Source organism: Crocodylus siamensis, chromosome 11, assembly GCF_052110815.1.
Source record: "Crocodylus siamensis isolate JL-2025a chromosome 11, ASM5211081v1, whole genome shotgun sequence".
Taxonomy (NCBI): Eukaryota; Metazoa; Chordata; order Crocodylia; family Crocodylidae; genus Crocodylus; species Crocodylus siamensis.
Window position 1 is genome coordinate 32,455,492 of NC_143405.1, and position 27,741 is coordinate 32,483,232.

Below are 27,741 nucleotides of genomic sequence, written 5' to 3' on the forward strand. Positions count from 1 at the left end.
TCTGGCTGTATTCTGAAAATGTAGTGATGCGTTCTCTCTGTAGCCCACTTTTTAGTAGTATAATGTGCAGTCCTATGTGCAGTGTGGTGCCATCCTCATGAAGCTGAACTGTGGCACTTTACATTCAGTATTCATTAGATTATAATAATTGAAGAGATGGGATGTTTTTACCCTCATATACAATAGGATCCAGGCTAGAACCCAGACTCCTTTTCTATTTCAGAGATGCAGTATTTCAGTGAGCCACACACACTCTGGTTGCTTTTCCTATCCTGGCTCCATGTATTTCTTTCTTTTAGGTGTCCAGGGGTCAGTTTCAAAACAAGGTCTGGGAAAACAGTGCCTGGTAGAGTACAGGATGAGCACAGTAGGAATAATCACCTTCCTACTATTGCCGTAGAATTGGTTTATGACCAGTTAAAAAAAGTAGATATATATAAGTCAGCGGGACTGGATGATCTTCATCCGAGAGTGCTGAAGGAGCTGGCCAAAGTCATTGCAGAACCCCTGGCAAAACTCTTCCAGAACTCGTGGTGCCCTGGTAGAAGTCCCTTAGTACTGAAAGAGGGCCAGTGTTGTGCACATCTACAAGAAGGGAAGGATGGAGGACCCAGGTAACTATAGGCCAGTCAGCCTAACTTCCATCCTAAGGAAAATACTAGAAAAGTTCATCACAGAGTCTATCTGTGATAAGCTTGCAGAAGGTAAGATTCTGAATGACAGCCAGCATGGCTTCATTGCAGGCAGGTCTTGCCTTACAAACCTCATTTCCTTCTATAACCACCTACCTCACTACCTGGACATGAGAGAGCAGGTTGACATTGTATACCTAGACTTCCAAAAGGACTTTGATCTAGTATTCCATGATGTCCTCATGAGAAAATTGGAGTATTGTGGGCTTAACTCTGAGACAGTCAGGTGGGTGAGAAACTAGCTGCAGGATAGCACCCAGAGAGTCATAGTGAACAGATCTGTATCATCCTGGCAATAAATGGGCAGTGGTGTCCCACAGGGGTTGGTGCTTGGTCCAGTACTTTTCAACATCTTTATTAATGATTTGGATGTCGGGGTGAAGAGCTCACTGACCAAGTTTGCAGATGACACCAAGTTATGAGGAAGCATGGTCATGCTTGAAGATAAAGGTGGACCTAGACAGGCTAGCAAGTTGGTCAGATTGGAACCTAATGAAGTTCAACATTGAGAAATATAAAGTGCTCCACCTTGGGACGAGCAACCCCCAACTCAACTGGCTTGGCAGCACCAAACTGACTAGGGCCACAAATGAAAGGGACCTGGGGTAATAACAGACCACAGTATGCATATGAGCTGTTAGTGAGATGCTATAGCCAGTGGGGCAAATAATACTCTGACATGCATCAATCAATGCATCTCCAGCAAAACTAAGGAAGTGATTCTTCTGCTCTAGTTAGCACTGGTGCGACTGCAGCTGGAGTACTGCATCCAGTTCTGGGCACCACACTTTAACAAGGACATGGATAAGCTTGAGAGAGTTCAAAGAAGAGCCACCTGAATGATCAGAGTCTTAAATGGCAAGGAAAGGCTGAGGGATCTGGGCCTCTTCAGCCTAAAGAAAAGAAGGCTGAGAGGGGACTTGGTAGCAGCTTACTGCTACATCAGAGGTGTAAACTGAGGGCTCAGTGAACAACTGTTCACCAGGGTGCCCTTTGGGAAATTTGGAGTAATGGTCACAAACTCCTTGAAGACTGTTTCAGGCTCAACATTAGAAAAACTTCTTCACAGTCAGGGTGTCTAGACTGTGGAATAAGCTCCCTTCAGGGGTGGTGCAATTGCCTACTCTGGAAATCTTCAAGAGGAGACTGGACAGTCACCTTGCTGGGGTCACCTGACCCCAGTTGTCTTTCCTGCTTGTTGCAGGAACTGGACCCAGTGATCTTGTGTAGACAACCTCTATCTGATGCAGAAAATCTATGGACCATCAAGAGGTAAAGCACTGCTTGACCTTGTACTGGCAACCGGGGATGACCTAACTGGCAACCTAACAATTGAAGGGAAACTGGGTGACAGTGATCATGAACTGATCACCTTCACCATCTGCCGTAAAGCTGGCAAGTCAGTCAGTTGTACAGAAATCCTCGACTTCAGGAAAGCTGACTTTGACAAGCTAAGGAGGCTTGTCAAAGAGGCCCTAAAAGGCCACAGCCCAATGGAGGGGGGAGTTCAGGACACGTGGTTGCTCCTCAAGGGAGCAATCCTGGATGCACAAGCAAAGTCCATCCCATCTCAGAGGAAACACAGCAAAAGGGCACAGCAGCCCCCTTGGCTCTCCAGTGAACTGGAGGACCTCCCACGTCTTAAAAGGAAGACCTATAAAGGATGGAGGACTGGAACCGCCACCAAGGAAGAATACTCTGCTTTAGTCTGGACTTGCAGAGAGCAAATCAGGAAAGCCAAGGCTGCGATGGAACTCCAGCTAGCTACAAATATCAAGGAAAATAAAAAGTCCTTTTTTACACATGTGGGGAGCTGGAGGAAAAGCAAGGGCAACACTGGACCCCTGCTAAACCAGATAGGGCAACTGACAACTGACACTCAGGAAAAAGCAAACTTGCTAAATGGGTACTTTGCATCAGTTTTCCATCAGGCCCATGGGATGGCCCTGCCCACTTTGGGTCAGGGAGGCCCCGGCCGAGGGAGATTCCTTGCCCTCCATTGAAGCTGACCTCGTGAAGGAACACCTCAACAGGCTAGATACCTTCAAGTCATCTGGCCCTGATGGGTTACACCCAAGGGTACTCAGGGAGCTGACGAGCATCATAGCTCAGCCCCTGGCATGGATCTTTGATAGCTCTTGGTGTTCTGGCAAAGTGCCCGATGATTGGAAGAGGGTCAATGTCATGCCTATCTTCAACAAAGGGAAGAAAGTAGATCCGGCAAACTACAGGCCCATCAGCCTGACCTCTATCCTGGGGAAAGTCTTTGAACAGATTATTAAGGAGGCCATCCTTAACAGACTAGTTGAAGGCAATATCCTGAGGGACACCCAGCATGGATTTGTTGCGGGTAGTCTTGCTTGACCAATCTCATTTCCTTTTATGACCAGGTTACTTATCACCTGGACAAAGGGGAAGAGATCAGTGTCATATATCTCGACTTTAAAAAAGCCTTCGATCTGGTATCCCATGATCACCTCTTGGTTAAACTAGCTAACTGCGGCCTTGACGTCACCATGATCCGCTGGCTGGGGAACTGGCTCTGCGGTAGGACCCAGAGGGTAGTGGTCGATGGGAGCCAATCGTCTTGGTGCACTGTAGCCAGTGAGGTGATCCAGGCAGATCTGGACAGACTCATGAAATGGGTGGACAAGAACCTTATGGTGTTCAACATTGAAAAATGCAAGGTTCTCCACCTTGGGAGGAAAAACCTGAACCATGCTTATAAGCTCGGTAGCGCTACGCTGGTTAGCACTACAGATGAAAAGGACTTGGGGGTCACGGTTGACCACAAAACGAACATCAGCCTTCAGTGTGATGCTGCGGCTAGTAAAGCGAGCAAAACGCTGGCTTGTATCCATAGATGAGTCTCAAGCACATCCCGGGACATCATTCTCTTGCTATACTTGGCCTTGGTGAGGCCGCAGCTGGAGTACTGCATCCAGTTTTGGGCTCCACAGTTCAAAAAGGATATGGAGAAGCTTGAGGGAGTGCAGAGGAGAGCCGCACACATGATCAGAGGTCAGGAAAACAGACCTTATGATGAGAGGCTGAGAGCAACGAGGCTATTCAGCCTGGAAAAGTGCAGGCTCAGGGGCAATCTGGTGGCCACCTATAAGTTTATCAGGGGTGCTCACCAGGATCTGGGGCAATGACTGTTCACCAGAGCCCCCCAAGGGATGACAAGTTCGAACAGTCACAAACTCCACTGTGACAGATTCAGGCTGGACATAAGAAAGAACTTCTTCACTGTCCGAGCGCCCAGGGTTTGGAACAGACTGCCACTTGAGGCGGTTCAAGCGCACTTTGAATGCCTTCAAAACACATTTGGATGCTTATCTTGTTGGGATCCTATGATCCCTGCTGACTTCCTGCCCCTGGGGCAGGGGGCTGGACTCAGTGATCCTCCAGGATCCCTTCCAGGCCAAATGTCTATGAAATCTATGAAATTTTCTGAAGTCCCTTCCAGCCCTACAATCTACGAATCTATGAATCTGATCATACAAGATTCCATTAATGGCAGCTCTCCAATGGAAAGTGTGTCTTTTGAATTGACCCATATTAAAGTTTGAAATGCACACTCCTGATATGGACTTCTATTGCCCTGCAAACTAACCAGTAATTTTTTCCTCTTTTTTTCATATTTTGTACCCAGACTAAAGATATTAAAGTACTATCTGCTGCATGCAGTAAGTATTTTGAAACAAAAATTCTTAAAATATAAATTGAAACAGTGGTTTACTTTGAATCTCTTTGGCCCATCAGTTTTTGTTGCTTGTGTAGGAAATCAATAGGCTGTAAATCATTATTAACAACCATGTATATGGAGTAAAGTATTAGGACTTTATTATAAGTATTCTTTTAAGTATTTTCCAGCGCTTGTTCATTTACTCTGATGAAATCTCCATAACTATAAGTTATATTTGGAGGCTATGCATTAAATTATATTTGGAAACTATGTGTATTTGGAGGAAGTAATATACGGGGGGGAGTTTTATGGGTTTACCCTTCCGTTCTTTGAGCTGTGAAGAATGAAACCATTTTTTCCAAGGTTTTCTACCTTTTCTATTCAGGATTTCAACCTGATAAACATTGGGGCTGGCTCGATTTACAGTAAAGCAAGGACCATCTCAGGTGTGAGTCAAAGAGTGTTCCTTTGCTGAAAACTTCCTATACATTACTGGTTGACCTATTTCCCATATTAAAGGAGGTTTTCCCCATCCTAGCTTCTTGTCTGTGTTTTGCTATACTATGCCTAGCTGTGTTGCCACTTGCTTGTGTAGACCAGCTATTGTTTCCACAAGGGTCTGTACCCATTCATCTGTCACCACCTTCCCTTCCCAGGCACTAGACAGTTCTACTCCTAACCACCAGCTTTCAGGCATGCACATGTGCCTTCCAGTCATGACCTCAAAGGGAGTGTACCCATGTATTGCCTTAGAGCCTCTTAGGGCCATTAAGATGATTGGTAACTTTTCATCTCAATCTTTTCCTGAGCTTTTTATCTGTCTTCTCAAAGCTTCCTTCAGAGTGCAATTGGTTTGTTCTACTTGTTCAGAGGACTCAGGGTGTCCAGCTAAGTGGAAATGTTGCTTAATGCCTAGAGCCTTACATAGCTCTTGCATAACATCTCCCACAAAGTGAGATCCTAAACCTGAATCAATTACTCTAGGAATTCCCATTCTTGAGAAAATTATGTTGAGGAGCTGTTTAGCAGTGACAGAGGCAGTCTTGGTTTTAGTAGGGATAGCTTCCACCCATTTGGAGAAGGGATCTAATATTACCAGACAGTATTTATTCCTTCTGCTAGTCCTATATAGACCTATATAGGTCCTATAGCAAAGGACCTATATAATCTATCTGAACCTGGGACCAAGGACCCTCTATTCTTTGATGCCCCAATGCATTCTTTTGAACTTGGCGATCAACATTAACCATTGCACACTGTAAACAATTATTACACCATTGATCTACATCTGCTTTCATGCCTGGCCACCAGCCTGTATCTTTAATCCTATTCAAAGTATCCTGTTTCCCTTTATGCCCTTGCTCATGCACAAACTGAATCAGGTCCCCCTGTACCTGGCTGGGGATTATCCAGTGCCTTTGACCATCTGTATTCACTGCCCACCAGATATTATCAAACTGCTCAATCTTGTATTTGCCAGTAAGATCTTTTCCTGCTTTGGCTAAGGACTGGATTTCTGTATCCCCATCCTGAAGGGTACTTAAGTCTAAGGTATCCATTCCTTTCCCTAAAGTTTGTCTCCCGAGTAGTTACTGCATCTATTTTCTTTACCTGGTCTGTGTCTTCAGTGTGGTTACTAGTAGCAGCAGCCTTGGCTAAGGCATCAGCTTTATTGTTCCAGTGTGCTTCTTCTGCGTGATCTTTCTGTTGCCCCTTTGCGTGAGTCACTCAGGTGTCCCCAGTTCTTTTTTTGATCAGGTTAGCAATTTGTCTCCATTTGTCTGAATGAGAAATGAGACATCCATCTGCAGCTACCATTTCTCTATCTAACCAAAGTGGGAGCCACATGGTGATTGCTCTGGCTGTCCAGTCAGAGTCAGTATAAATAACAACAGAAGTGTCCCAAGATTCATAAGCTAGGACGGCTTTAACTGCCTCTACTTCAGCTGCTTGGGCAGAATGGGGGCGAGCTGGTCCTTGGAGCACCTCTCCGTCATTTATGTGGATGGCTCCATACTCCGTTTGGGGATGCCCTTTATAGTAGAAACTTGATCCATCTGTAAACCAAATTACAAACCCCTTCTGTTGTGCATCTGCAAGCCTCTTGCCTCCCTTGACAGGCCATTCAAGGTGTTTTAGAAGAGGGAGGGGGCAGGTATGCTTCTCTCCTTCTATGATTAATCCATACGGGGCTGGTGAAACAGCTTTCTTTTTTTTAAACTCTACTCCTTGGTTTACTAGGGTGAGGGTCCACTGAGCAATGTGTAAGTTAGAAACATGGCCGTCTTGTATTTTCCCTGATATGAGGTACTTAAGTGGGGAATGCACTGTCTGAACAATGACCGTTGACCCTCCAATAATAAATTCCCAATGCGCAAGGCTCCAGACCAGGGCAAGACACTCCTTTTCACAGGGGGTAAAGCCTTGCTCTGTTTGATTTAGGAGCCTGGAGGCATATGCAATGACTCGGATCTTATCACATTGCTTTTGATTAAGAGTGGCTCCAATGCTTGTCCCTGAAGAGGCCAACTGAATTACAAAAGGAAGGACAGGGTCCGGATACACCGGAGCACAAGCTAAATCTTGTTTTAAGGTAGCCAGGGCAATTTGTTGGTCTGCTTCCCATTCTCAAATCCTGTTTTTCTTTACTAATTTGTACAGAGGCTTAGCTTTGTCAGAGAACATTTCAATGAACTCTCTGGAGAAGTTAAAAGTTCCCAAAAGAGCTCACAAAGAGTGTGCATCTGTGAGAGCAGGCAGCTTTCCTACTGTTTCTATCCTTTTCTGATCTGGAGTCCTGCCATCCTCTCCAAGACATACACCCAGGTATTTCACTTGTTGCTGCACTAACTGAGCCTTTATTTACCTTAAATCCAGTTTCCTGTACTATAGTCAGCACCTCCTTAGTGATTTCTCTGTTCATTTCTGAACAGGGGTGTGTGTATCAAAATGTCACCCACATATGAAATTACATGTGAGTGGTGTTTAGGGCTCAAACGGTTCCACGTTTTAGTGACATGGGCATGACAAATACTAGGGGAAGAATGGAAACCTTGGGGAGTTCGGCTGAAGGCATATTGTTGTCCCCTATAGGTAAAAGCAAACTTAAACCAACATGAAGGATGGAGGGGTATAGTCTTGAAAGCATTAGCCAAATTGATTACAGAGAACCATTTGGAGCCAGCTGCTACTGCTGCTAGAATCTCATTGTATTTAGCTACCACAGGAAGGTTGGCAGGGGTGGCTGTATTTAAGGCACGGAAGTCCATTGTCATTCTATAAGTGACCCCATCCACTTTAAAAACTGGCCATATTGGTGAATTGCAAATACTCTGCATAGGCACAAGCACTCCTTGTTCTAAGAGACAGTCTATAATATCTTTTATGCCTTCCTCTGCTGCAGCTGGGTATTTGAGGAGGGGGATCTTTTCCTTCAATCAAAACTTCAGCATTTATTTTTCTACACTCTGCCTTTTGTTTAGTCCACACACTGGGAAATTCCTGTACCCATGGATCGCTAATGGAGGTTAGGGTGGCAGTAGGTGTCTTTATGGCAGCACAGCGATGCACAGCAGAGACTTCTGCAGGTCCTCCTTTTAACTTCCATAACACCCCATTAGCTAGATCTACAGTGAGCTGAAATGCCTGGAGGAAAGGAACTCCTAGGATTCCCTTCTCATTTCCCTCATGAGCACAGCACTCTGCTTTTCCTTGCAATCCGTCAATTTGCAAGGGAACATCCTACCAGACAGGAGCTTCCTGAATTTCTCCCCTATATCCGCTGAGCTGAACATGTTTCGTGGTGGGTCTCTACTGGGGTCTTAGAATATTTACCGATGATCCAGTATGCACTAGCAATTGGGCTAACATCCCTGGGTTCCCCACTGTAGCCATCACAGTGGGTCTCCCCTAGACTTCACACTGAAGTCTTGCGACCAGCTGGGGGAGCCCAAGGAGAACCGGGCACCCCTATTGATCAACAGACTCCCTCTGGAGCCTCCACTCAAGAGAGGAGGTAGGGGTCTGGCATTGAGAGGGAGCGGGAGCATGGGATGCACTCTGTACTGGGGCAGTGGGCTGAAAGGGTGCTGCCTGCATTAGCTCTGCTCTCCGCATGGCTTGAGACAAAGCATTAATCAGGACACTAATGGGCTGGCGATCATATTTTCCCAATTCCTCCCCTAAATTCATTAGCTCTTTCCAAATCATTCTCCTAAGGATCTCCTTGGGTTGTCGTTGCCCAGGGTTGTGAGGCAAAGGGGGATTAGAAATGGGAGGGCGACTGGCAGAGTGAGGACCATTATTCACAAAGGTGATAGCCTGCACAGGCTCTGATGTAATCTTTTTGCCTGCTTGTCTCTTTAAAACACCAGTCTCTCACAGCAAATCTCCTGCCTGTTTGATTTTTGCCACTAGTTCATTCCAGGTTATGTGTTCTAAATCCACAACCGCTATCGTCATTTTTTGTCTGGGAATTTAACCCTGCATAGGTGTTGTGTATTGATTCAGGTCCCTGATACTGGAGAGTGATAACTCCATTCTCTTCTGTCTGGGGTAATGAATCAGAGAGAGCTGCTAGCATTTTCTTTAAGATCAGGTAAGATTCTGGGGTTTCTTCTGGCTTCTGTTCTTCCATTGCATACAATTTTTTTAAGGGAAGAAGCAGGCAGTAATATTTTAAGAGTGCTTATCGTCCATTCCCAGGGTCCAGGAGCAGTTCGCTCCCAAGAACCTATGCCCATCTCTAGAGCATCTGCATCACAAGGAGAGGCACATAACTGAGCTAACTGAATTAAGTCTATATCATCAGTAGAGGGGCACATTTGCCAAACACGAGCCAGCCACGCAATGGCAGTGTCTCGGTTCAGTGGCCCCAGTCTCTCCGCAATAGCCTTGGCTTGACTGGGAGACCATCTCTGTTGTGGGAAGATCATCTCCTGCAACTAGGCATTTAACCTCCTTTGTGGTAACAGGGGCAGCATTGTGCACATGGGGCCATTCAGGGTTGAATGGGCTTTTGGGGACTGCATCAGGGAGTATCTCTATTTTCCCAGGGGACTCAAAGTCACAATCTTCTCTCAACCTTACAGCTGCTACCACTCCCTTATAGACACTAAGTTGGGCATGCAATTTACTGATCTCTGCCTCACACTGCTGATGGCTTGCTGCTGCCTTTACTGCCTTGTTTTCCTCTGCCAGGAAATGAGTTGCTGCTCTTGCTTCTTCTAACAACACTTGTGTGTGTGTTAATTCTTTCTTATACAGCTCTAAAGTCTTGTTTGCCTTTTCTCTGTCTTCCTGTATATCTCTAAGTATAGTTACCAGTTTATGCTTTTCTGCTATAAAATCACATCCGCTTATCTTACAATCTTTCAAACGCTGTTGTAACTGTTCTTTTTCAAGCTCCAATTCCTGCTTCCCCTTCAACATTTCAATCATTTCCAAACATGCGTAAAACAGTGCCCAGGCAGCAGCTGCATCTTTTGCACTACTATGTGGCTTAAGAGTGGTGCAATACTGTTCAAAACTCAAACCTGCCTCAGTCAGAAGATTCTCACCTTTGAAGCACCCTTTTTCCCAGGGACATTTTCCCTTCTGCATTACCCATCTCTCTAACCTGCAGGGTTTCTCCTGCCTCAAACAAGCAGCTAAAGGGGTTTCTCCAGACATCTCCACTTCCCTTATCACACTAATGATCACTATCAAAAAGTCTCTTTTACACAATCACTTAGATTTAACACTGAAACAGTATTACTCCACAATTTTAGTTCTAAAGTACAACTTTTAACTCTATAGCATGGTATTAAAGTTATTCCAGCACAGTTCTTAACTTAAAAGTTACAGGAGGTTCTATGAGAGAGGGACCTTGCTGAAGGAGCTTGGTCTAATAAGAAAGAAAAGAGAAAAAGGAAAAGAAAAAGGAAAATAAAGCTTTCAGATTGGTGCCTCAGTTTACCACTCTGCAGCAACTACTCAACAGTTACCACATGATTAGGGTCATGTGCTGCCAGCCTTCTCCACCAATTGTGTTACCAGATTTGCCCATCACCTTGGGGTGTGCTCACTTATTAGGGATATGTTTCTGGGGTCTTTGCAATTCTATCAATGTGCTGCTTGTGTTACTTGTGTTTCTAAATGGAGCTGTATCACTCCCTTCTGCAAGTCCTCAGCCCCAATGGAGCTATCTTGCAGGACTCAGTTTTAGTGGGGCTGGGTTCCTCCAGTCACCAAATCAGTCATACACACACAAACACATACAGATTAACATGACACGCCTGACCCGGCTGGGTTGATCAGCATGGACAGGCTGACACCCTCATATGCCAAGAATCAGTCCATCAGAGCAACAATAGACTGCAGTCAGACACAAGGACAGTTAAACAGAATACCTCTGAATCTGGCTGGGTGTCCAGATGACACCCCCATGGGCCAGCATTCAGTTCATTAGGGCACGTCTGAGCCAAACTGGGTCAATCAGCCTGTACAAGCTGATCCCCTTATGTGTTTCAAACTCAGCATGACCCAGTCTTTAGCCTCTTGATGAGCAGACCACACAGTATCTTTGGGCATCACAGGGATCTTTAGCTTAGGTAAAAGAAGCATTGCTGCAGAGCAAGTGGGGAAGAAGAAGTAAAGAAGGAAAAATACACCCAGTTACTACTAGTTTGACTATACAAGTTATTTATTGCTAAGTATGTGAAGTATATAATGGTACTAGTAGTAATAGACATGCAAAGGAAAAACAAACCCAAACAATTACAATACTACTCTGGTTTCACTAAGTATTTGGGGAAACTTAGCTCAAGCTTAACTAATACAGTTCAGGATCAGAAATCTATGCCTAGAGAGAAAAGAGAAAAAAGAGTGAGAACTGGGATCTCACCAGTCCAAGGCACTCGGGTTACAGTGCTGACAGGTAAAGTTCTTAGCACGATCCTTGAAGGGAGGCGATCTGTTTCTTTCAGCTTCTCAAGAACATCAGTGGATGGTGTTAGAGAGACTTCCCTCTTGAAGCACACACACACTTTGCTGCTTTTTTTTTACAGATTTTTATACCCTCAGTTCAGCTCCTTCAAAGCATTTTTAATAGTGTAAATAATTGTCTTTTCTATTGACAAGGGGTTATCTGGTTTGGAACATCAGAAGAAACTGATTGATACTCAGGAAAACATAAGGTTAAGGAGCAACCAGACACTTAGGAGCCCACTTGAAATTTCTGTGGATAGCAGATATACTGATGGGAGCTTGCAGCATCAGGGTTTTGGATTTTTACTTGTTGTGAACAAGCCTCAGCTTAGCATGACTTTTCCAGATCTTACTATAGTCTTTTAACAGACTTAAGGCAATTATTGGAGTGTTCATAACCTTCTGTGGGGAGGACTTCCACCAGTCATCCTGGGAAAAGTATGACAACACTTGTGGTCAGGGCTCCAATGGGGTGGATGGTGTGATGAACCCTGTACCATTGTTCAAATGTTGCCCATACCCACTCTCAGTCTCTTTGCCTCAGCATTCCCTCACTCAGCAACCAAGTTGTAGTCAATCAAGTTTAAATAGGTTTCCCATAGTGGGACCAGGGAATGTATGGCCCAAGATGCCTATTAAACTTTTACTTCTGCTTAGTTCTGGTTAGATGAAGTGTGTGTGGTGGGGGGGAGAGGGGGAGGGGGAAGGTCCTTTGTAAATCCAGATTAGAACTGGTCTGATAAATGCTGACCTGTGTGTGTGTAAATGTGGGTTGATTAGCATTTGAAGCACAGATTCCTCATCATGCAGTGCTCCCCTGCTTCTCTGATCCCAGAATTCACTGCAGTCTTTCCTTTGGGCTTTTTGTTCTCCATCTCCCATGTAAATGAATGGTCATCTGGCCCCATCTCAGATGCAAATGAGACCTAGGGCAGTTGCTCCCTTATCTGGAGGGCTTTGGGTGTGTCTCCCACTGCATCTTAATCAGTTTTGTTTAGGTAGACGAGGGCAAGGGGGTGGTGGAATTTTTTGTGAGTCAGACAGGCTGCATCCTTTGTCACGGTTCCCCAACGACATGGAGCTGAGAGGTAAGAATTCAGCCATGTGATCTGACTCGGTGTATGAACCAGTTTCACCATTTCAAATTCCTCTTGAAGTCTCTTTAGAGTAGTACTGTCCAACTGGCGGTGCACAAGCTGTGTGAGGCCCTGAGGAATTAATGTGCAGCTCCTGGGGTCCCATTCCAAGCTCTGCTCCCTCCCACTACTATTTTAGCAGCTGCTACTCTCAGAGTATCCAAACTCCCCCTCCCTTCTCCAGATTCCTCTACCTGACCCCAGACTTGGAGGTGGGGCTGATGGAACCTGTGGCTGGGTGGCTCAGGGAGATTTAGGGACCCAATGGGGTGTCATGCCAAGCCATAGGTAGCCAAGTTTGAGGGTCATCTTAGGGTTAAGGGAAACCAGGAAGTCCAAAACCTGGAGATCTGTCCAGGAAACCAAGTCAGTGGTCCAAAGGGTCACACAGAATGTCAGGTCAGGACACTAGCCAGATCAGGAATCCAGGAGATCAGGCCAGACCTGGGTCAGGTATCCAGCGGGTCAGGCAAAACACATGATCAGGAGGCTAGCTGGATCAGGTATCCAGTGAATCTGTCAAAATCAGCAGTAGCACAGTCCAAGGGTGCAGCAGCCTAGGTACAAGATTGCACCTTGTTGTCTGGACATTTCCCATGCTGAGCCAGGGGCTCACAGGGGAAGGGGTAAGAGGCTGGCCACTGTGGTGGCAGGGCATGGGTGTGTGCATAGGCCCAGACGGAGGGTTCTGGTCACCTCAGTCTGCCCCAGCGTTCCACTGGGAATAGGTGGCAGACTGGGGTGAGCTGCTGTGCTCAGTGGAGTATTTGGATGGTACAGTAGAGAACCTTCTGTGCATTGCAGTAGGAGGGACCAACATGAGGCAGGGTTCAGGGTATGGGGGTATTGGGACAGTACAATGTGTACTGGGGAGGGGTACAAGTAGCACAATGCAGCATGTGGCCCTCACAGTATACAGCCCAGGGGTATGTGGCCCACATGTGTGGCCCTGGCCACTCACAAGTTAGACACCCTTGCTTTAAAGAATGTCACTGGAATGAAACTTACAATTAGGAGGTAGATAATGTGTATGGGCTTTATTATAAGAAAGCATAGTGGGACACATGTTTGTGGTACTGTCGTGAAGTTGTGTATTTCATGCTCTGGAGACAAGAAGCTATAGAAAGGAAAAGGAGTTCTGGCTACCAGAGAAACGTGCTTATAAGAGAATCTTTTTTTCTTGACCTGATCTACCACTATTATAAAACGCATCTGCATTATTATAAAAAGGGAAGAAAATTTTGATGGATAAGTTGTTAACAAGGATTAATAAATTTAAAGTTAATATTTAGGCATATTTATAACTGGAGGATAAACACTAGTTAGTAAGATTACCAGACTTTCATATGTACTTTTAAAATGTTCTATAATAAATATATTTCCCTTTCGAATAATAAGAGCGATAATACTTAAACAATTGTTTTTCTTCAAAAAGAAATAGGACCAAATGTCAAGGCTAGAAGTCTTCTCTTCTCAAGACTAAATACACCCTGTTCTCTCAGCCTCTCCTCAGAAGTCATGTGCCCAAACCCCAGCCTTCTAACCATTTTCATTGCCCTCCTCTGGATTCTCTCCAATTTTTCTACATGAGATTTCTTTTGGTTGCAATCCTCCAGGTCAGCCAGTTTGGCTGAGAAGAACCTCCTCCTCAGCGGAGAGAAGTGGAGGCTGTCTCTTCCGAGCAGCTCACTGCCTCTCTCACCAAAGAGCAGACTATGGTCATGGAAGCCAAAGCCTTCCTGATGACACCAGCACCACAGTCTTTGGTTCACTACCTTGATCCTCCTCTCCCTCCTCAGCCTGTAGCCTGAAACTGGGAGGATCAATGAAAACACCACCTGCACCTGCAACCCCTTAAGCCCCGCTCCCAAATCCCTGTAGCACTTCATGACCCAGCTGGGAGTGCTCCAAGCCATGTCATTTGTACCCACATGGATAAGGAGCATAGGGTAGTGGTCAGTGGGCTGGAGGAGCTCAGGGATCTTGTCCACAATGTCTCCGATTTGGGCTTTCAGGAAGCAGCAGATTTCCTGGGCTAAGGGGTCAGGGCAGGAGATTGCCCCTCAGTCCCCCCAGGATGGAATCCCTCATGACAAACACATTGCGTTTTGTTTTAGGGAGAGCAGGGGCGGTAGCTACAGTTGAGCCTGTGTTGCCTGCAGGAGCTGACAGCTTGGCAGGCTCTGCTAGAGCTGCATGAGGTTCATACCTGTTGCAAAGCTCCAGCTGGGTGGGGACCTTGGTCACAGCGGGTCTTGGGGTCCTTGACCACCTTGGTCCAACCCCTTGGCTGAACAGCATGGGAGGTCCTCAAGTACTCCCTTGTCCTGGAAGGCAACTGTGGTCTACCCTCTGCCACCAGAAGGAAAAGGGACTGGCAGTAGGAGTCTATCTCCTGCTCACCGTCCCTGATGGCATGCAGTTTCTGGACAGAGGCCTGGAGCTCCTCCAGCTGGTGCACCAGAGATCCCAAAAGGGAGCAGACCTCACAAAGGGAGATGGCCATGCTCCCGGACCCCAGAGCCTGAAAAAGTGACAGGCAGACCCCTGCAGCCAAGAGCCAGTCTGGGTGGAGGTCTCTGAGGTGCCAGAGGGGGAGGCCACAAACCCTGAAGTCAGGATCTTCATCACAGAAGGCAGTCAGGAAGCTTGGAACCAACTTCCAAGAGAAGTGGTGCTGGCTCCTACCCTGAGGGTCTTTAAGAGGAGGTTAGATGAACGCCTTGCCGGGGTCGTTTGACCCCAGTAATCTTTCCTGCCATGGCAGGGGGTCGGACTAGATGATCTACTCAGGTCCCTTCCGACCCTAAAAACTATGAACTATGAACTAGGCTGCTCAGGCACGACTTGCCCTTGGTGAATCACGCTGACTATTCCTAATCACCTTTTTCTCTTCCAAGTGCTTAGAAATGGATTCCTTGAGGACCTGCTTCATGATCTTTCCAGGGATTGAGGTGAGGATGGCTTGTATGGATCCTCCTTCTCCCTTTTCTTCAAGATGGACACTATATTTGCCCTTTTCCAATCATCTGAGATCTCCCCCAATTGCCATGAGTTTTCAAAGATGATGGCCAGTGGCTGTGCAATCACATTGGCTGATTCAGTATCCTTAGGTGTATTGCTTTTGGTTCATGGATTTGTACATGTCCATCTTTTCTAAATAGAACTTAATCTGTTCTTTGCCATATTGACTGCTCATCTTCTCCCCAAAATGTAATGCCAGATGCAGTAGTCTGGAAGCTGACCTTGCCTGTGAACACTGAGGTAAAAAAGCCATTGAGTACTTCCCTTTTTTACATAATCTTTCAGTAGTTGCCTCCCCCATTCCAAAAGGGACCCACAATTTCCTGAATCTTCATCTTGTTGCTGACATAGTTTTAGAAACCCTTCTTGTTCCTCTTCATGTCCCTTGCTAGCTGCAACTCCAGTTGTGCTTTGGACTCCCTGATTTCAGTCCTGCATGCCTGAGCAATACTCTTATACTCCTCTCTAGTTGTTTGTACAAATTTCCACTTCTTGTAAGGTTCTTTTTTGTGTTTTAGTTTACTGAAGAGTTTCCTGATAAGACAAGCTGGTCTTCTGCCATACTTGCTTCCAGATAGTCTTCCTGCACCTTGGGATAATTCATTCATGTGCCCTTAGTAAGGTTTCTTTAAAGTATAATTAGCTCTCCTCAACTCCTTTCCGCATCAGATGGTCCTCCCAGGAGATCCTGACCATCAGTTCCTTGAATGAGTTGAAGTTTGCTTTTCTGAAGTCCAGGATCTTTATGCTGCTGCTCTCCTTTCTTCCTCAGGATTCTGAACTCAATCATCTTGTGGTTGCTGCTACCCAAGTTCCCATCCACTTCTGTATTCCCAAACAATTCTTCCCTGCTTGTGAGCAGCAGGTCAAGAAGAGCATGGCCCTTAGTTGGCTTCTCCAACACTTGCACCAGCAGGTTGTCCCCAGCACTCTCCTAAAACTCTCTGGATTTCCTGTGTACTACTGTATTGGCCTTCCAGCAGATGTTAGGGTGATTGAAGTCCCCCATGATAACCAGGGCCTGTGATCGGGAAACTGCTAGTTGTTTGAAGAAATCCTCATCCACCTCATCCTCCTGGTCTGGTGGTCTATAGCAGACTTCTATCATGACATCAACACTTGTTGTTCTCCCCTCTGACCCTAACCCGGAGACTTTCAACAGGTCTATCTCCAGTTTCATACTGGAGCTCTGAGCAATCCTATGCCTCTTCTACATAAAATGCAACTCTTGCTCCTCTTCTTCTAACTGAACAGTTTATACCCATCCATGACAGTGCTCCGGTCATGCGAGATATCCCACCAAGTCTCTTATTCCAATCACATCATCTTTCCATGACTGTGCAAGGACTTTCAGTTCTTCCTGCTTGTTTCCCAGGCTCCATGCATTCATGTAGAGACAGCTGTGGTTACTAGCTGGTGCCCTACTTTCTCAGGAAAAATGAGGTCTCCCATGCCTCCTCCGACTTGTGCTTCCTTCAGGTCACCCACTTCCCCACTTACCTTTGCACTCCATCAGCGAGCCTCATTTAAAGCCTTCCTAACTAGGTTAGTGAGCCTGTTGGTGAAGATCCTCTTCTTTCTCTTCATCCGGTGGATCCTGTTTCTTCCTGGCAATCCTTCTTCTTGGTCCAACATATTCATATTCCTTAAAAACAAAATGTCTTGGGTTAAACATGCATTCATGTTTTGCCATTTTTAAAGTTAGGAAGATCTCTATTTTGAAACATCACTTTTTAATTATATTCATTGATTCAGTAAAAAAATATAACAACCTTGTGGCTGTATTGCACAATTCTTGATATTAAATATTCATTAAACAATTATTGTTTTCAAAACAACTTCTGATCATAATATGTACAATACAAATTAATAATAGATGCATATGTGGCTTAAATCTCTTGATTACTCAGAGTTTATTTTTATCAGGGCTAGGTAACTGAATTTATAAATGGCTACAGAAAAATTATATTATATTCCCTTCATAATGACCTACTTCTTACTTGTTATATCAGCAGTGTGATTTAGCTGTGAACAGGCAAGTCTCCATGTGCCTACTAAGCATGCTCTGTAGAGCTGTGCTCTGGCCAGGCAGATGGTCCCCCAAGTGAGTGCTATATGCTTACCTTGGTAAGTGCATAAGTATAGGTAAGTCCTAAATTGTAGCCAGCCAAAACCCATGACTAAATGTCAGAAAAGGAGGAGGAGGAAGGCCTTCCTATGTTTTAGCCCAATAGACTAATGGGCAAGGCACTTGGAAGATTCGAGTTATAGGCCCTCTCCCCTCTTATTTTACTGATTCCTGGGTGAATTATCTAATCTCTATGCTACTAGGCTAAAACATGAAAGTGTGCTCCCCCTTGTGGTCCATTTTGCTTCTTGCAGGTACACATAGAGGCCTGTTGAGGGCCTTTGGCAAAGTAAAATCTGTAAAAACCAGATTAGTTTGTACTATTTTTATTAATTACTTAGTGCTGTATTACTTATGTGCATGATAGTGTTTCTATCAGGGAACACTGTTCCTTTCTGTACAGAGAAGAAAAATCACCCCTACTCCACTGTACAGCACCTGTACTTATAAAATCTAATCAGGATATTCCTAGGCAAAGAACTCTCGAATTTTTAATCATAGTCTTTGCTTTTAACAGTTTTGAAGCAAAAATGGTTAGATGTTCTTCCTCAGGTCACTTTAGAGTTATATTGGTTTTGTCTTCCTTAAAATGGGATAGACATGTAGCCTGCAGGATGGATCTGGCCTGCAGAGCTGCAGGATTTTGCCTGTGCCTAAGCCTGCACTGGGGCTGAGTAGTGAGAAGCTACACAAGGGCCAGGGAGCTGCTTCAATGCTGATACACTCCTCTGTACTCCTACTTCCAACTCAGCCTTGCCGCATAGGGCATGGCTCCCCTCTATTTGGGAGCTGCATTCATACCACAGCCTGGGAGCAGGGTTGAGGGAAGCAGCAGTGGCATAGAAACAGTTCCCAGCTGAGTGGCTCTAGGGGAGAAGCAGGGAAAGTATCCCCAACACAGCTGATATGCTGCCACAGTATCAGACCAGAGCCAGATTGTTCCAGCCTGTAGCTTGAAAAAGGTTACTGGCCTCTGCTCTAAATGTTATCTCTATTAGACTATTTACTGTAAAAAGACTCTGCTGGAACTATATGCTTCTCTGTCCACAGTGGAACTCTAAACATTGATGAGGAAATATATGAACAAATATGTAATGCAAACTCATTTTTGTATTTTGAAAAGGAATGGGGGTTATCTAGGCACAACCCCCCCTCCCACCCAAACCCTATGATGCTGTCTCTGTGTATCTCATTCTATGCAAGAGAGAAGCTCTGATCCCAAGTATTCACGAAGATTCCTCTTTTTGCGGATCTAAAGAAATTTGCTGTGTCAGGACTTCCTTGCACAAAGTGATAGTTGGGTGGGAAATTTTAGCAAGGACTTTGAGACTGGCAGACTAAGGTCAATCATAAGATTCCATGTGGCATTCTGTTTTCTAAGTATGGCAAGACAAAGCCAGCTATGTGTCCATGTTGTCAGGTTCCTGTGTACAGATCATGAAATGAGAGCAATTTGCATGAAAACAAATGCATAGCAACAACAACGCAGCGCATTAAGTTTCAATATGTATGTACAAAACAAGTAATAAAACAAATGTGCTTTAGTGATGTAGTCAATATTACACAATCAAAAAAGGAAAATGGCATATATGTGGGTGCTGACTTAAGGTGATTTCATTACTTCATTTGCAACTGTAATCTTACTTCTGAATGTCTGTTTTCTGATAGCCTTACCTCTATATTCTTTAAAAGTAGCAATCACTGAAATTACTGATAATATGCTTGCAATTTTATTTCACTACATTTGCAGAATATAATTTCAGAACATAATTGTAAGTAATTTAGCTATTAGAAAAATAACTTTTAGTAATTCAGTTTATCCTTGTAAATTAATGCTTTTCTACTACACAACTTTATTTTTAAATGTATCATCTGTGACATTGAAGAAGACACAGGATTGGCTTTTGTGCAATGAGCACTTTTTTAATGTATCCTTCAGATGGGCAATATTTAGATATTCCTGACGTGTGCTATGACTTTTGGTATTATATGAACCTTCTTATTCTTCCAGAACGTCCTCTGCTTTGAGATATTGCAACTATAGAAAATTAGACAGTGATACCTGTTTTTCCTTATCCTGTAATGCCCCCCTTTTTTTTGTACTTCACTATTTTTGTAGGTCCCAGAAGCAATAAGAAAGTGCCAGCGAGCTGGCATTACTGTTCGCATGGTCACAGGGGACAACATCAATACAGCTCGTGCCATTGCCATAAAGTGTGGAATTATTCATCCAGGAGAAGACTTTCTTTGCCTTGAGGGAAAGGAATTTAACAGAAGAATCCGAAATGAAAAGGGAGAGGTAATTAATAAATTAAACATTAAGTATATTTTTAGGTGTTATGTTTCACAGACTATAGCGGTAGAGACCAAAATACGTTGCATTTCTCCTATACCGTTATGTTTCTTGCTGCAATAGATAAAAGCTCAGCCTTGAAACATAACTGGAGAGATGGTGCTAATTCTAATACTACATCAGTATAATTTTAAATGACATTGAAAATGAGCATGTTATATTTAATCCAACTCTGAACTGGTTAGCCCGACAGTGACTTTTGTGATGCCTTTACTTTGTCCTTATTTCTTAACCATAATCTGTGAGGTTCAAATTTTAAAAGTTCAAATTTAAATATATCAAGAAGCTCTTGGTTGAGGCAGGTGGATAATATACAAAGAACACACTCATATGTCAATGGCAACCTGTACCTTTTGGAGCCAACCTTTGATATCATATATTTCTCCATATTCGGAGCCCTCTGCACTCTCACAATTTTACTCAGCTCATCTCTGTGCATATATTCTATTATCTGACTGTGACAACTAAAATTAGTTCCTACTGTTCTTATATTCTCTTATAAAAGAGCCAACACAGTAACCATTAAGAACAAAAAGGAAAAGTGAACTAGATTCTCCAACTACATCTGCAGTGTTTTTTAACAAAGCAGTTACATTGATGCAAATCTCTTTAAAACAGCATGAAGGCATATTCATAACAGCTCATGAATATTCAAGTATGCACATAAGCCACTGAGGACGTAATGTGGTTTTCAGAACATTAAATATGTTGCTGATGCATAAGATGGAGAACCCAACTCCATTTCTATGTACTAGGTAAAGTTGGCAGAGCTAGCAGTTTGAAACATTGTCTCAGCTGTAGACTAAAAAAGTCTAGTGTGGGAGCCAGTGAAACTCTGTGAAGAAGGAACTTAACACTGATGCTTCTAGAGTCATATTTTGGAGGTGAATTATTCTTCAGGGCAATAAAAAAGTGAATGTCACTATGGTGGATCCTACATCCTGCATCCAGAAATTAAGGCAGTTCAGTATGGCACTGTAATTTTCAGCTGCAAGAGATTCATGAACACCACAAATAAAAGATTATGGCAAATTCATTTTCTCTTGTGACACTATTTTCCTTTTATATAGTCTTGGATATTGCTGGTCAGTCATTTTGGAGAAATCCGACCACTGTATGGGCTGGTTCCCAGCTTTGAGTGTGAAAGGGAACCATCTGCAATGTTGGCACAAACATATTCAGATTTTGCATATTGTAGACTTATGACTATATCATTTTTTTCAGATTGAGCAAGAACGAATTGACAAAATCTGGCCAAAACTTCGGGTACTTGCTCGCTCATCTCCTACTGACAAACACACTTTGGTAAAAGGTAAAAGCAAATGATGTGTATGTGTATGTGTGTTTGTTTGACAGAGAGAAATGGTCTATCTCTTGTCTGTCTCTTTACTTTATTATTATTTGTTAGATTTATGTGCCACTCAAGCTGACAAAGGCTCAGGGTGGCCTGCAGAAGAAAACAAAATAAGTTGCCCCCGGACTGATCATACTGTCATGTAAAAGACATGTTTCCATATTACAGTCCTGACTCATGGTAGCATACTGCTCATAAGGCAGCATGAAGGAAGGAAGGGAAAGAGAAGGGGCTAGGTATGTTATTTCTCATGTTACAATTGTTTCAGCCATGACACAATTTTGACAGACCTCTGTTACTGTACCTGCATTCTACTGGTATAGGAGTGTTGGAGATGTGAATCTTTTCCCCTCTCTGAGAGTCTAGAGTGGGAAAAGCCCTAGAAAATAAATTTTCTAACAAGGTATCTTGTTTTATTAAAGAAACTGGTGTGAGCTATACTGTCAAAATCAAGCATTTGCAGTAAACACAGTATTTACACTGGGGATGATCGATGTTTGTTGGCATAGCTGGAAAACCCATCCTAGAGCATAGGAGACCTTAGTGGTAAGGATAAAACAGATGGAGATAAGGAGAAAGGAAAAGAGAGAAAGAACTCTGGGTTCCATTGCTCTTTGCTCTAAAATGTGAAATTGGTGAGCTTGAGGCCACACTCCCAGGCAGAGGTGTAGCAGGACAGTCCTGTGCCTGTGGTAATAGACACAGATCCTTGGGGCATCATAGATTGCTGCCATGTCAACTACAGCAGCGAAACAGCCACTGTTGCAGCAGTAGCTATTTTTGTCCCCCCTCCCACACCCTGGCAAACAGGCAATACTAGGGTTCCTGCCCTGGTTGCTTGCCCTCGGTTATGTTACTGCTCCCAGGCCTGTTTCTTGAATTGTGGTGGAAGCGTGTACATTTTTTACTATGTTGATTTTTCTCTTCGGTAATTTTTTCATACTTTAGGTAAGTAATAACTCTTTTAATGGGACTATATAGATATAGGACATCAATGGCATTCTACTAGAGTGGAATTTTCCAAAGCATCAAAACATCTTGAGAGTACAAGTTCCATTGAAAGTTAATGGGTCTTATGCTTGTAGGTCATTTAGGCAACTGTGAAAAGAGAATTCGTCTTATGCAAGAATTCTAGCATGGAGCCATGAGCTGTCTTCTGAGGACCAACACCTTCTTTAGGTGTGGTCTACTGGACAAGTCAGATATGTAGCTTTAGCACTCCAGAGATTCTGAGTGTCACTTCTGTCTGTATTCAGCTTTAGCTTTGTCTTAATGCAAGTGCAACCTCAACCTCCAGAGCAGCTCAGAATCAGACAGGCACAAAGGTGGCTAAAGCTACCTGAAGTTCACTTTACCTCTTGGTTATGAGTTCAGTTTACACGTCTAAGAATCACTACACAGAAACTTACCACAGATCCCAAGACCGGTGCATAGCTCTAAAGCTTAACATAGGTGCATGTTGTAGGACTCATACATTTAAATAAATATCTCTAGGGAATGGTTATGGAAGTGAATCATGCAGGATTTTCCCTTTGCAGGAAAATTAAATTATCAGTTGAAAAAAGAAATCAATAGAGCGGAACAGTAGTAATCAACAAAATGATAATTAGATTTACAGTATGTGCATTAAGAGACTGAAAGGGATATACTGTTACAGAATGCTAGTACTGTTAAACGTTTAGAGATCTGATGATGTCAAATGAAAATCAATGAATTGTCTAATGTAGCTTATGAGCAGTTCTACATTGATGTGCAGAATGCTTTAAGGGCAATTAAAAGTTACACTGAATTATTTACTCATGATGCTGACCTGGATAACCTAAAATCTAATTTTTTTACAAGAAGCATACTCTAGTGGAGAAATAGTATCTCTGAAAGAGCCACCCACAGTAACCTGCTACAATACAAAAAGAAGCCCCCCTCCGACTGCACATCCCTGGTAGTCATTTACCACCCCACACTGGAACCAATTAAAAGAATCATCAAACAACTACAGCCTATTGTTGATGAAATTAGACCTTGCAAGAAACATTCCCAACTTCTTAGCTCCTGGCTTTCAAACAACCCCCCTTGCCCAACTCATCATCAGAAGCAAACTCCCCGCAGCTCTGCAGACATCAAATGGGGCATAACTTTGCCTTAACTCTTGGCATGTCTACACAAGACACTATGTCACTGTAGCAATGAGCTACATCACCATACCTTGTTGCTATGGCAGCGTAGCATTTAAAAATAAGCATGTGCCCCCAGGACTGCACAGTACCGGTGGGTACTACACAGTCATTTAGTACGTGCTGAAGCAGTAATGGGAACTCTCATGAAAAATCATGAGGCTCCTGATTTCCATGTCAAATTAACTCTAACTCATGATCTCTGGATAGAAAGATCAAATCTTGGGACTTTTTCTTGTGGCGTGTGTACAGCAGTGCTGTGCAGGTAAGTCTGTGAAGAGGAAGGGGTGGGGGAGAGGGAAGGGGTCAGGGGCAGATCAAGGCTGCCGTGGTAAGAGATGGAATGGGGCTGAGACTGGGGCTGGGGAGGGTTGTGGGATGGAACTGTGGGAAGTTTGTTCAGGAATGCAGCATTGTACAGCTCCTGGGGCAAAGGCAGCAGGGTACAGAGCCCCAGCCCGCAGCCTGCCTCCACCCTGGGCACAAATCTGGGGGGCACCTGTCCCCCATGCCTCCCCCAGGGGTACAGCAGGGGCAGGGAGCTGCCCGCCCCTCCCCTGGTGCTCTGTTGCACAGCCTGTGACACATCCTGCCTGCCTGCCTACTTGCCTCTCTGCCTGCATGCCTGCCTGTGTGTCTGTCTGCTTGTCTTCCCCTCACTCCCAAGCCACTGCCCCCCCCCACCCTGCTGCTGCCCCTCACTCCTGAGCCACAGTACCCCACATCCTGCCAGGGTGTGTGGGGACCCCCCTTTGCTGGACTTCAAACCTCACATGCACCCACATCCCCCCACACCTTCACAAATAACCCCACCACACACATACACACTTCAAAAATAGTACCTCATGATTTAGAGTCCAAATCTATTGATTTTTAAGAGTTTGTCTCATGATTTTTTACAGGGTGAGGTTGGCAATACTGTTAAAGCAAGTACTAAATGACTGTGCAGTACCAAAAGCTCAGTCAGGGGCATGTGTAGAAGCACCCAATAGACATTTAACCTGTCAACATATCTCCACTACAATCAACATGCCCCCCACAATGAACCAGTCACAATTCATAGATCCTACACATGCCTTTCCCAACATATGATATACCTGAGCCAATAGACCAAATGCCCTCATGGGTGAAACCAAGCAACAACTACATACCAGAACGAACTCTCACAGAAAAAATAAGGACAATGGACACACATCAGTAGCAGCACTTTGTTTCACAGAACAGCTACTCCTTTTTTGATGTCAGTCTCATTGTGCTCAAGGGACATCTACCAAATACCCTTAAAAGTGGGAACAAAAGCTGGCTGGACACTAGGAACCAAGCAGTGAACATTGTTTATATGACACACTATAATCTACCTGATTCCTGAAATTCTTCCTACATACCACGTATGGTAATGATACCCCTCCCTTTTGATAGGTCTCCCGGTAATCAAGATTCTTTTCTTCTTTTGTTTGCCTGATACCACCAGGAATTTCTTCCCTTTCCAGTTTCATAGACCTACCCACTGTTCTTAACAGCTCTGCTTGCTTCCCTCCCCACACCTGATGAAGACCGCTTTCCCTTTGAAAGCTTGCCTAACTGTATCCCAGTTATACAGTTGGTCCAATAAAAGATAGAGGTAGTTAGTTGTGTTAGTCTGAGGTCAGACAGAAGGCAGGGTAGATATAGGCTATCTAAATAAGATATACAGAGAGTGCACGCTTATGTGAACTATCACAGCTACAATGCCACTCAACAGTACCATTTTAATATTCGCTAATTTTGGTCTTTTTGCCAAAAGCTATGTGTTTCTCAGATACTTGAGGTACAGAGATAATTTTCATGTATTTGATATATTAGATATGCTCTGGGGAAGAACATATACATCAGAAAATCATTTTTTGATATTTCATTTTTAATGGAATCTAGATAATGGAGGAAGTATTATTTCTATTTAACATGTTACAATTCTACCCATCAGAAAGATTAAAGGACTGGAAAGAAAGCATTGTTCAGCATTTCAAGTTGGGAAGACGTTGCTTTGTTAAATATTTAAAACTACTGTCAGTCTTTGGACTAGATCAGGTTAGAAAAAAATTGTCAAAACTGTTTATCATCAGAAAAAGCCATTTAAACAAAACCAAATGTTTGCCAAGTCATATCAGTTTTCAGTAAATGTTCCTATGGAAGAATTTTTAAGATAAAAAAGTTTACCATTTCAGAATGTTGAAATTCTGTTCATATTTTATTTTATATATTGTTTTTTTTATTTATTTTTGCATTATGTTTTTATTATTTCATGCCATGGCAGTATTAGCTGTGCAGTAATGTGACATAGCAATTGTGTCGCGGGGCACTCCCGCGCCCCGCTCCTAAGGAGAGACCAGGAAGAGGAGAGGCCTGAAGCAACACAGATGGGGGTTGCTAGGGCAACCAGGCAGGTCATGTGGCCAGGAGGGGGCAGGGCCAGGCCCTTATAAACAGCTAGGCCAAAGCCTAGGGAACAGTTCCCTTCTGGCTGCCGCAGGAGCAGGAGCTCTGCGGCTGAGCTGAGCGGCCGGGGTTAGTGGCTACTACTTCATCGCGCTAACCGGCTGCAATGATGCAGGGAACAAGATCGCCCTGATGAGAGGTAGGACGGAGCGTTGGCTTTACGAGCAGGTAGGCTCTTCGTTGATTTTGTTACAGCCGTTCGGGCTTGGCTTTAAGTTACAGTTTACACCGGAGGACCGGGTGAGGCTGTAGGGGAGCGAGGAGGCCTCAGCGGGGCTCCCCAGCAGTTTGGGGGCTCCGGGTGCCCAGTAGGGGCACGGTGCCAGGGGGCCGGGCACGGTGCCAGGGGGCCAGGCACGGCTACGGCCACCTGAGCCCCAAGTGCGGAGAGCGCGATACAGGCCCCAGAGAGGGCGAGGCCCGCAGAGGGCGCGGCGCGGAGAGCGCGGTACACAGGCCCCAGAGAGGGCGAGGCCCGCAGAGGGCGCGGCGCGGAGAGCGCGGTACACAGGCCCCAGAGAGAGGGCGAGGCCCGGAGAGGGCGGAGCGCCGAGAGCGCGATACAGGCCCCAGAGAGGGCGAGGCCCGGAGAGGGCGCGGCGCGGAGAGCGCGGTACACAGGCCCCAGAGAGAGGGCGCGGCGCGGAGAGCGCGGTACACAGGCCCCAGAGAGAGGGCGCGGCGCGAGGAGCGCGATACAGGCCCCAGAGAGGGCGGCCCGGAGAGGGCGCAGTGCGGTGAGCACGGTGCACTTTGCCCAGTGGGGCAAAAGACCCAAGAGAGGGTCAAGGGGGCCAGGCACGGCTAAGGCCACCTGAGCCCCAAGCGGGGGCCAGGCACGGCTAAGGCCACCTGAGCCCCAGGCCCGGAGAGGGCGCAGAGTGAGGGAGCGCGATACAGGCCCCAGAGAGAGGGCGGAGCGCCGAGAGCGCGGTATAGGCCCCAGAGAGAGGGCGAGGCCCGGAGAGGGCGCAGAACAGGAAGGGGACCAGACAACGTCCCCCGGGACAGCTGCGAGGCTTGGGGCGTGCTAAAGGGGAGGTTTTGGAGGCACGCATTTGCCCATAAGGCTGGGGGAGAGGACCCCACTTTGGAGCGGTAGTGAGACCATTGAGGTGCCGTTAGGTGCGAGTAGGCAGCCTCCCATACTGAACCAATAAGATCTAAGACGTGGCGGGCGAGTAGAGGGTGTCAGACCACCCTAATTGGCACGGCGAGGGGGCGCTCGCGAGCTCACGGCCGCTCGCGGGGCCATCCGTGACAAAGTGGTGCATTGGCCGGGAAGCCGGCTGTGCGCGGGCAGGAAGCCCGTGTCCCGTTAGAGGGATAGAGGACCCAGGGCTAAACTAGTAGTCGGACCCTTATAGTGAGAGGAGAGTGCCGCAGTTTAGTGGTGGGGCAACGGGAAGATACCCATTGCTAAGAATTGGGGAGGAAAGACTGAGGCCCGGACCCAAGGCAGATAAGGGTAGGGCTAATAATGTCTCAGAAGAAAAAGCCGAACGGCCAGGGGCCAGAGAATTTTGTTGACCTGCTAAAAATAGAGGGAATGAAAGAAAGGATAGCCCGATTAGAGCGCGGGCAGAAAAGGTTGTTGACCACAGACCCCGAGGCAGAACCAGGTATGGATGCCTATTATGCAGATGGCCCGAACCTAGACAGAGACCAGGAAGGGCCTCTAGAAGGACAAGGGCCAGAAATGCTGGCATGGGAATTAAGAACAAGGGAGCTAGAAGAGACGGTGGCTCGCCTGG

The 27,741-nt window shown here is 45.3% G+C and overlaps 1 protein-coding gene across 6 annotated transcripts in view; it reads left to right on the forward strand.

The window, feature by feature from the left end:
* The window catches only part of ATP2B2 (ATPase plasma membrane Ca2+ transporting 2), a 1,084,469-nt gene that overhangs the window by 954,280 nt on the left and 102,448 nt on the right, over positions 1-27,741 (forward strand). For all 6 annotated transcript variants that reach the window (XM_090021539.1, XM_090021533.1, XM_090021535.1 and 3 more), the window contains 2 exons: positions 19,754-19,933; positions 21,212-21,299. In XM_090021539.1, coding sequence (XP_089877665.1) covers positions 19,754-19,933; positions 21,212-21,299 — 268 coding nt within the window. The remainder of the gene's footprint in view (positions 1-19,753; positions 19,934-21,211; positions 21,300-27,741) is intronic.